This window comes from Ipomoea nil, unplaced genomic scaffold (genome assembly GCF_001879475.1).
Source record: "Ipomoea nil cultivar Tokyo-kokei standard unplaced genomic scaffold, Asagao_1.1 scaffold0317, whole genome shotgun sequence".
Taxonomy (NCBI): Eukaryota; Viridiplantae; Streptophyta; class Magnoliopsida; order Solanales; family Convolvulaceae; genus Ipomoea; species Ipomoea nil.
Genome location: NW_017616745.1, coordinates 2102045 through 2113407, shown reverse-complemented (window position 1 = coordinate 2113407; position 11363 = coordinate 2102045). Strand labels below are relative to the sequence as shown.

Genomic DNA, 11363 nt, shown 5'->3' with positions numbered 1-11363 from the left:
TTGGGTTCTGACCGAATATGATGATGGTTTCCCTGTTGTGTTCAGGAAAACTGAATTCTGTCCTGTTGCGTGAGCTATGTTAGTTAATTATGCTAATTAAACAAGTGACGATAGTTGCAGGTTTCACAACTTACAACACATCCTAGCTTAGATTGTTCTGTTTGTGTAAACCCTATGATCTTTAAATAAACAAGCATAAATTATTATATATGGTTGAATAGATAGCTCAGTAATTAGTATTGTCAAAATGGGTCGGAACCCGCGGGCTGATCTGCCCCCGCCCGGTGGTGGGGCGGGTTAGGGCTGCAAAAAAGATGGTCTGTCAAAATCGAGCCTAACGGGCCTGGCTCGTTAAGACCCACAAGCCACGCCATATATATATATATATATATATATATATATATATATACTACATGTACTGTCATCTCTTACTCCCAACTTTTACTCCCTCAGCTCTCACAAATTTTTTATGTAGACATATTTTCTGGGACTCACATGATGAAAATAGTGAGGGAGTAGAATTTGGGAGTACATGTAGTAGAACTCATATATATATAAAGTCTATATATATATATATATATATATATATATATATATATATATATATTAAAATTGGATTGTAAATTCACAATGTCTATTATCTCTATTAGAGTAAAGTATCGGTTCGTAACTAATTTAGCTCAAACTCACAACCTCCCATGTGAGTGTTTAACTTGGTACCATTGGACCACAAGATTTTTAATTTATATGCCAATGATACATTATTCGTTCTAGAGTTAACTGTGAGGTTCTATGTTCGACCCACTGTGAGGAATTGCTGATTTGGTAACTCATGTATAGTATATGAGTTATTACATAAGAACATGATTTGCCCCATACTTTTAGATAATAGTTATGAGTTTCACTCATCACCTAAAAAAGTATAAGATATTGTGTCATAAAAACATACTGTATCTTTTTTTTTTTTTTTTTAAATAAAACTTTCATGATTTTTTCGTACACATCTTATTGCATTTTTTTAAAAGAAAGAAAATATCAACTTAAATATAACTATGAAATTATGAATTGATTCATTGAACGAACAAGACTTGTGTTATGGGAATGTTGGGAAAATGCAAGTGTGTGGCCAATATTTTATTGATAATGATGGTCCTGGTAGGGTCAAAAGAAGAGTCTAGAGGGGGGGGGGGGGTGAATAGACTCAACTCAACTCTTTTATATAACTCCTTTCGGGGTTATTACGCAGCGAATATGTTATACGAGTTTTAGAATACTTTGCACTGTTTGTTGTTTTTAAGAGATCTTTCGTTTAGGGTAGAATGATATGCAATGCACGAAAGTAAAGTACATAAAAGTAAAGAGAGAGAGATAAGAGATTTTTATAGTGGTTCGGCCAACTGTGCCTACTCCACTCTTCTTTCACAACTTGTGAAAGGTTTGCACTATCACTCCTAGTACAAATTACACCAAGATAGCTTCCTTGATCACTAAGCCGGACAGCTACTCGTAGGTTTTTTAACTCCTAGAGTTTACTCCGCCTCTATCAACGTCTTCTTCAGAGTTGAGGGTTGGTAGAAAAGATTTGCGTGTTTCTCCAACTGGTTGAAGTCTTGGCTGGCTGGTTGAAGGTTGGATGATCAACGTATACAATGTGCAAGACTTCTTCAAGGTTGTGAAGATGAATTCTGATATTTCTTCTTGTAAGCTTCACACCTTAAAACAGTGGTTTTCAAAAGCTTGAGAGAGTGAACTTGTATAAGGAGCTCTTGAATATGTATGATCAATTGTTATAAAAACCAGCACCTTCTATCATGGAGAAGATAGGTATTTATAGGAGAGAAAATATTCATCCGTTGGAGGGAGATGATATTTCAAACCTATTATCCAGTGGTTAAAGACCGGAGAGCCTAGTGCATTTATTGCTTCATTAAATGCAGATGTACCATATAGACGTTGGAGACAAGAACTTCTGCATGTTTTGTCTTCTAGCTCTGAAAAGTGGTACTATGGCATTTAATGCACCTAGATAAGCGTGCTCTCATTCTTAGGAATACTTATTCCTAGGATGATCCATCAGCTGAGACATTTGACAACATTCTTCTTGAGTTGAGAGAAGATGGATTATCTTGGCAGTCTGAACTTTAGATATAATGTCTCTGGTTGAAAGATTTATTTCGGTTTCTTCTTTCGATTGTAAGGGATCATCTGTTCATTCGTGGTCCGTGGTCCGTCTGAGATGTGGTTCTGCTTAATCAGCTCTTCTTTCGTTTAAAGAAACCTAACAAAAAGATCATAACTCGGTTTCGTGTGTTTGGCTAACTTAACACGAATTACACAGTGAGTTATGGTACCTTTCGTCTAAGACGAAGGTAACAAAATAAATGACAAAAAGTTAGGGGTCTACTTCTAAGTTACATTGGTATCATCAAAATCCTAATACATATGTTCCTAACAGATAACTTAGTCTTGGTCCACTATTCACCACAAGGTGGTGAATGACCAAGATTTGTTAGGCAGTATATGGTCCTAATTATTTGGCTTTTTACTATTTAAGGTGGGGTTATTATTGAAACTCTTTTGTCCCTTTTTCACTTTGAGAATGTTGTGTATGTTTCAATCCCTGCTCCGGGTGTACGGAGACGGGGATTGCTGTGTTAACCTTCGGGGGCGACGCCGTTGTTATGAGCCTGCACCAGTAGCGGCGAATTCACTTCTATGGCAGTGGTTATATTACGACACAACATTTCTTATTTTCACATTATCAGCTTATGTTTTCCAACAATATAGAAGCGAATTCTTGCTGATAAAAAGTGAAAATAATGTATCTATGGCATTTTGCAACTGTTAACTGGTTTGCACTGTAGAGAATTGAAAACGGTAGATTACAACAACATCAAAAAATTAACTTGGAGTCGTCATTGCTGTTAGATGAGATTCGGCACTCTGACGAACAGTATGGATTCCTTGAACTCAACCATTCTCTCCTCAATCGTGTTGCTAAAGCCTTCCTCAAAACTGTTGGGATTGGTGAGATTCAAGCGGTGGCAGGTGCAGCTGTTCAAGGGGGAAGTTGGAATACTAAGTTTAATGGATTTTGTGGGGGGGAAATTGAAGTGCGTATTCCACCCTCTGCTTCGGAGAATCTGTTGAAGTAGTAAATGGTTGGGTATGTTCACAAGTGCTTTGTGATTCCTCCATTGATGAATTTCAAAATGCCTTGATCAAGAACACTTGTTGGAGCGCACTACTAGAAATTATTGAATTTCCGACCACCTGAAAGTGATCTTAAATCAAGTTGAAAGCAAAACGTGGTCAGAAATAGCAACAAGGGTTTTTTCGGATACCAAAAGTGGTCGGAACAAAGCTTTCAACTTGATTTAAGATCATTTTCAGGTGATCGGAAATTTCAGAATTTCCAGTAGTGGCGGAAGAATTAATTTCCTGGAAAAATGGATGTTTGTGAAGCTGTTTCGACGTCCATCGTTCTATGGGGTCTCGTCTTAAGCATTTTCTAAGAAATCATTTGCCTTTCGGATAGAAAATCCGGAATCGGCGGCGATTCACCGAAAATGCGATGTGATAAAGCGATGCAGCCGGAGTACCGCCGGTGATATTAGGCCACGACGATGACTATATATGCATGCATCATCTATCTCTAAGTTTCATCTTTTGGCCCCCTTGGGTGTGCATGTTATACACATTGATATATAATTCTTTTGATTAAGATTGCAGGAGATTTGCATAACTAGGAGGTTAGCTACTTTAATGCAGTAAGTATGCTATTTTTTAGAATGTATCATGACTTAGTCTTTGTTACATTTAAGGTAATGCTTTATATACCACATATATCCTTATTAATTTATATGATGTTATGCTCTTGAATTTTTAATACAAGATGTTATAATTATGGTGATATATGTAGGTGCGTGAAAATAAAATATTTTCGTGAAATTATTTTTCCTCAAATGAGAAATCACATGTTATTTAAATTAACATGCAAAAAAAAATTGTGGTGCATTATGCGTATATGTTATTGTTACATGAGTTTAGAAACTGAAGCATGTACTTGATTTATTATAAGCACATATCAAAGGCTAGTTTAAATTGTTGAAATTTGTTAGTACGTGGAAGAGTCATCATTCTTGAATATTCTATTTAGGAATGTGGCGGAATGTGGCTTTTAAATAAATTTCGATTTCACCACTCGACATCAGGGTTGTAAAAATCCCGCCTAGGCACCGAGTAATAGGCGCCTAGGCGCTGGGCGCCCATAGGCCGTGGCGATTTCCGCCCTAGGCTCCCGCCTAGGAAACCGGCCGCCTAGCGCCTAATTCAGCCGCCTAGCGCCTAACTCGTCCGATTACGCCGAGTTAACTCGTCAATTTCTGTCGAGTTAGTCGAGTTAACCCGACCAACTCGACCTTGCTAATTTTTTCCATTTATATGACAAATACATATAATATGACATATATACACTCGTAGACTAGTTTGATACTTTCAATCTTTGGATGATTGAAGTATTTGGGTATTTCATTTGAGTTTTTATTTTTTTAATATTCTTTTGATGTTATGACTTATGAATAGTCATTATGTCATTTATTTGGATGTGTTATTTGATTGAATGTTGAAAACAGCCTCATTAAAATTGTCAAATTGCAAGTCTGCTACTGTTTTTTTCGCGACCGCCTAGCGCCCCCTAGATTCCGCCTAGGCGCCGACTAGGCCGCTTAGGCGCTAGGCGCTACCCGGGCGCCCGACTAGCGCCCAACGCCTACTGCAACCATGCTCGACATGAAATTTTTAAGAAGGCATTGATCATGCAGGCTAGTTAAAGTGCCACTTGATCCTCGTCTGAAATGAGATTGACTTTCACATGATGTTAAAAATCTAAGCCTTGCAAATAGATATTGCTTAAGTGATTTAATAACAGCATTGATTTAATTATCATGTTATAAATAACTACGGGTTATTTGTCCTTTTGAGAATAAATATAAATTTGTTATTGATTTGCATTACACCAATGCCATATATATGAGTTTCCTCAAGTGAAGGGAAAATTGTGAAGTTGAAATAACTTTGAATGGTAAAGTTATATGTTGAATTTTACCTTGTTGAAATTTATGTAGATAAATCATTCTCTAATAAATGCTAGTTTAAATATAATCTTTGAATATGAGATTTAATTTTCTCAAGAAATTATGTGAAATTTATGATTATGTTGTTTAACTTGAAGCAACATGCAAACAATATTATCTATGTGGCTTACTGGCAATGAGCAATTATACATATGATTTAAAGTCTTAATTGAGTCGTCTTCAAGATCTAGGATTCCTATATAAAGGGAAATCTTAGTGGTTTGAGGTAACCATTTTAGTTGAAATATAATCCACTACTGAGCTGAGTGTGTATTAACCAAGTGCAGAGTTGTTATAAAGTCTGCGTAGCTTAGCCTTCTAAGGAGCTAATGTTTAGCGCCTAAGATAAATCTGGGTAAGAAATCAAATACTTTTGAGAAAAGTATTTGTAAGTGTTGCATTGTGGGGGCAATTAACTCCTTATATATTTCTTTCAAAAGTCTCTCTGTGGTATCGAGAATAATGGTTAAAGAGAATATTTGATGTCGAACATGAAATTTCAAGGGAATTATTTTTGGATAAATAAAGTACACGTTAAAGTGTACGTAAGCTTGATCGAGAGGATTAACTTACTTTAATAGAGAAGACTGATTATGAGGTTAATTGTTGAATTATTGATGGAATGACTTAACGCCCAAGATGTGATGAATTCGTGGTGGATCCCACTTTTGTGGTCAAACGAAGCCATGGAAAGAATCACAAAATAGTACACTAATTGGTCATTCCTATGATGGGTGTACTAGTGAGGTTGAGCTACAACTCTTAATGAATTTATAACCCTAAGGTGCATGAGTTTTGTGCGTAATGTGCATGAGTTTTGTGATTAAAGTGCGTGAGTTTTGTGCTTAATTTGCGTGAGATTTGTATTTTTAATGTGAATAGTTGTTGAAACTTTGTGCGTAAATTTTGTGCTTAATGTATGTGAGTTTTGTGCTTAATGTGCGTGAGATTAGTGTTCTTAAAATATTTTGTTTGTACGCTTAATGTGCGTGTGCTATGTACTTAAAGTGCGTCAATTTAATTCTTAATGTACGTTCAACCGCAACTTAAACGTGGCATATCACATTGTTCACCACTATCCCACGAGGCAACAATTCTTTTCGATATTTCCTCCCAAATCCTACGGCCAGCATATGATCATTATCAACTCTATCTCATATTCTCATCCCATTTAGTGAAGGGCAAATTGGCGATATGAGAATCGTACCAGTTCCACCTACCTACCATTTATTGAACCTTCTTTATTCCATATGTCAATTTTATAATTAATATTTGATAAGAACAAATTACACTTTGGGTCCTGTGAGTATTAGGGTACTGGCAATTTGAGTACAGGACTTTCAAAACTCTCAATTTAAACCTTTATCTATTCATTTTTTGGCAGTTTTGGTCCTCCGGACCAAATTGTCGGCCAAAATTGGCCGGAAAATTATTTAATCGTTCGAATTGTTTTTGGGTGAGGGTAAAAACGTCATTTGTTATTTGCAGGACTTTCAAAACTCATCTTCCATTCATACGCATCTCGTTTCTTTCTTTCTGTTCAGTTCGTATTTGCAGTACGTGATTCAACTTCTACAAGTGCGGAACTTGCCTGCAGAGATCGATCGAGCTTATTTATGCTTGGGAGTAGTATTGGGGAGATTAGTTAATTAAGTTGTTGAAGATCGAATATTACGAATGAGTGCGAGGATGAGAAACTCGACGGCGGCGGCGGCGGCGGCGTCTTCGTCGGTGGCGGGGGAGGTGATGATGGAGATAGAGGCGAGCAAGCCGCAAGGGAATGGGATTGTGGTTGGGGGGTTGAGTCCTCTCAGCGAGACGCTGTGGAAGGAGAAAACTAACACGGAGTTCATGGGAGACGTCTCCGCCAGGCTGGCATGGAAGGATTTAACGGTTATGGTTACTCTCGGCAATGGAGAAACCCAGAATGTTCTGGAAGGTCTCGTCGGGTATGCAGAGCCTGGAACCTTTACCGCCCTCATGGGACCTTCCGGCTCCGGCAAATCTACTCTCCTCGACGCCCTCTCCGGCCGCCTCGCCGCCAACGCTTTCCTCTCCGGCAGAATCGTCCTCAACGGCCACAAAGCCAAGCTCTCCTTCGGAACTGCGGTGAGTAAACCGCTACTCTACTCTACTCCATCAAAATCTCCATTCCTTTTCCAAACTCTTTTTATCAATTTCCTCTCTCAAACCTTTCCACAGGCATACGTAACGCAAGACGACAACCTGATCGGAACTCTGACCGTCCGGGAAACGATCTCCTACTCTGCTCAGCTCCGGCTGCCGGATAGGATGCCGAGGACGGAGAAGCGCGCGCTGGTGGAGAGCACCATCATAGAAATGGGGCTTCAGAATTGCGCAGATACGGTGATTGGGAATTGGCACTTGCGAGGAATCAGCGGAGGAGAGAAGCGGAGAGTGAGCATCGCCGTCGAGATCTTGATGCGGCCCAGATTGCTCTTTCTCGATGAACCCAAATCCCGGATATGAACACAAATGACGTTTTTACCCTCACCCAAAAACAATTCGAACGATTAAATAATTTTCCGGCCAATTTTGGCCGGCAATTTGGTCCGGAAGACCAAAACTGCCAAAAAATGAATAGATAAAGGTTTAAATTGAGAGTTTTGAAAGTCATGTACTCAAATTGCCAGTACCCTAATACTCACAGGACCCAAAGTGTAATTTGTTCTATTTGATAATGAAGGGTGCTATTTCGGAAAAACAAACATTTTTTTTAGTAAATACATGACAAACACTATGCATCACACAAATTTTCTTAGACAAAAATATTTAAAACCCTTAATATATCTCCTCACCCTTTGTAACAATAAAAATCACAAATTCGTCACGATTTACAAATACGAGATAATACACAATAGTCGAAAATAAATATCAACACAAGGGACACACGACTTACGTGGAAAATCTTAAAATTACGGGAAAAGCCATGGACCACCATCAACAAAATTTTCACTATAACAAATTTTGGGTACAAAGTTTTAGGCTACCACATGAGTCAAACATAAAAAAAATCATCATATACAACAAATTTAGGCTAAAGACTTCTATGCATTCAAAAAAAAAAAAAAAAAAAGGCTAAAGACTTCTATTATAATTCACAGACCAAAAAGGAATACTAATTCGTAATTAAAATATTCAACCACCACGAGCTTGGTGAAAAAGAATACAAATACTATGAGAATATACTCAAAAGATGCCAATAACAAACAAGTTGATCCCAAGAATTTTTGATGAAAAAAACACCCAAGAATTTTAGCAAACTCACGACAAAAATATCAAACGTGCAACAAAATCCACTCAAAACGATGCTAAAGAAAAGACCAAGGAAAAAAGCTTTATTTGAATTGTTTCTCTTTACACTACCGAACTACTGAAGGAGACAAAGAAAGAAGCAAAAGAAATTTGGTTTCACTGCCTCTTAATTCTCACGTCTACCTTGCCGTCTTCAATTCCTCACTGCCAATATATAATTTGATTCCTTTTCCTTTTTAGCCAAAAAAGGAAATAAATTGTATTCCCTATATAGTATGTGAGAATCAACAAAAAGGAAAATTGTTTCCTTTTGCACAAATATAATGTGCTGCCGCCACAATCCTTTCCTTTGTACATATATAACATAATTTCTAATGAGTGGAGATTCAACAACAAATAATGGATACAAAAGGTTTGATCCAAACATGAGTTATTTATCACATGGGAGGAAAATCCAAACCAACAATATATAATTGTTATACTGTGGAACTGTGTCCACCTTGCAAGGTGGATACGGTTCTATGTTCATAATTTTTGAACTTCATATTCACAATTATTGAACTCTATATTCACAATTACAGAACTCTATGTTCATAATTACTGAACTCTATGTTCATAATTTTCGAACTTCATATTCACAATTAGTGAACTCTATATTCACAATTACAGAACTCTATGATCATAATTATAAAACTCTATGATTATAATTATAGAACTCTATGTTCATAATTTTTGAACTCTATATTCACAATTATGACAGTTTTAAAACCGTGTTCACCCTACAACATAATTTGCTAACAATAAATGAACGGCAAAATAAGTTGTGGGCCCTGGTCCACCTTGCAAGGTGGACCCAGGTCCAAATTGCTTCCTTCCTTACCGTTTGTCTTCAAAATTTGTTCATCTATATTTACAATTTTTGAACTCTATACTCACTTGCAATTTTAGAACTCTATATTCACAATTTTAGATCTTAAAATACAAAATTACAGAACTCAATATTCACAATAGCAAAACTCTATATTCACAATTTTTGAACTCTATATTCACAATTACAGAACTTTATATTCACAATTTTAGATATCAAAATACAAAATTACAGAACTCAATATTCACAATAACAGAACTCTATATTCACAATTTTTTAACTCTAACAACCTCATTATTTAGACACTGCACACACAAACTGCGTCGTTTTAGACCTGGGTCATGGAATGAACTGCAAACATTTGTCATCTATAAATTGAATGAGACTTCAAAGTTCAAACAACATTACCTACAAACATCATAACTACCTATTCTCCCAAGTTGTCGGCAACATGAAAACCCTCGCAATACTCTTATTCGCATTTTCCCTCTATCTCCTTCCCAACCCAACTCACTCTGCGTTCAATCCAATCCGCCTTCCCATCCGCCTTCCCACGGCCGACGCAGCAGTAGCCTCCGACAACACTCCGGTGGTGGACACCGACGGAAACGAGCTCCGGGCCGGCGAAACTTACTACATAACCTCCATCGAAACGCCGCACTCCGCCTCCGCAGGAGTGCAACTTGCCTGGTTAAACTCTACAGCACAATGCGCGAGCAACGTGGTCGTGTCGCGGTGCTTTTCGTTCGGCGACCCCATTAGGGTCAGGCCGACGGACCCCAACGCCGCCGTCGTCTTGCCGTCGAAGTTCCTGAGCTTCGAATTCTCCGTTTCGACGCCCCGGGTTTGCGCGAGTAGTGTCTATTGGGGGATCCAGTACGACAGGCCATCCCAACAATTCTTCTTGAACTCCGGCGAGTTTGTCTCCGACCTTAGCGGCCAGTTCAAGATTGAAGCCCGAGGGGACCCTAACAATTACAGAATCGATTATTGTCCGTTTGGCGGCCACAAATGCTACCACGTTGACCTAAACTTCGACGAGTCGGCCAGGGCTGTGCGTTGGGTTCTGAGTGAAAATTCTTTTCTCCCTGTATTGTTCAGGAAAACTAGAAACTGTTTAGATTTCACACTGTAAACCTGGGTGTGAGGTCAGGAATTTCGTTTTTCTGTGTTGGGTGTGGGATCTTGGAAGTTAATTATGCTAAATAAGTGACGTTAGTCGCAGGTTTCACAACTTATAACAGATCCTAGATTGTTGTGTACTGTTTGTGTAAACCCTATAATCTTTAAATAAACAAGCATAAATTATTATCTATGATGAACAAATAGCTTATTAATCCTGAGGTCCTATATTAACAACAAGCTTCCCTCCAATAGTTTATTTAGCCCACACAGATTCACTGGTTCAATTGACAATATTTAGAAGAAGAGACTAAGGTTCGAATCAAATCGTACTCAAATAAATGAAATACTTATTTTTAAGGGTAAAAATGTTCATTTAACAATAAAGAGAAAAAAACTGTTATTTTTCTTTATTCATTTTTTTTTATTTAACGTTGTTTTTACATATTTTAAGATTTCATTATATATTTTTAAAGTTTGTCTTATAATTTAGTATTTTTATATTTTCAATAATAACTAATTCTCAATTTTCTTTTTGTTTTCGTTTTAAGTTATTTTTAGCATTTTCAAGTGTTTTCGTTAACGGAAATTGAAATATTTAACTCCTCATCTGCGTATTTAAGCTCATTTTTTCAACTTTCCTCTATTTTTACTTTCTTCTCTAGTTTAGCACTTGTTTTTTTGTTCAAAATTGGCATAGGTTAACAACATATAGATCAGAGTTATTTTCGACAAACTATATTCACTGCTGGAAATTATGACAATAGTATATACTATATAAAGACTAAAAATGACATAATTTGTTATATTGTGTGTGGCGACCAAATCATTCGAATTAAGTCATATTGTATGTGAGTAGCTCCTCCCTATTGTATTCCATTTAGTGATGGGCAAGTTGGTGAGGTGAGAACTGAGAATCCTACCAGTTGCCACCTACCTCTCAACATTTTATTTATTGAAAA

General features: G+C 37.3%; 2 protein-coding genes across 2 annotated transcripts; both read left to right on the top strand.

The window, feature by feature from the left end:
* Positions 1–6651: 6651 nt before the first annotated feature.
* LOC109165695 (ABC transporter G family member 11-like) lies at positions 6652–7625 on the top strand. The gene is made up of 2 exons (XM_019314573.1): positions 6652–7244; positions 7338–7625. Exons 1-2 carry the CDS (start codon positions 6813–6815, stop codon positions 7623–7625), a joined length of 720 nt encoding a protein of 239 aa, XP_019170118.1. The 5' UTR covers positions 6652–6812.
* Positions 7626–9730: 2105 nt separating this feature from the next.
* LOC109165685 (sporamin B-like) lies at positions 9731–10414 on the top strand. Its single transcript, XM_019314560.1, has one exon. It carries the CDS (start codon positions 9731–9733, stop codon positions 10412–10414), a length of 684 nt encoding a protein of 227 aa, XP_019170105.1.
* Positions 10415–11363: the final 949 nt, after the last annotated feature.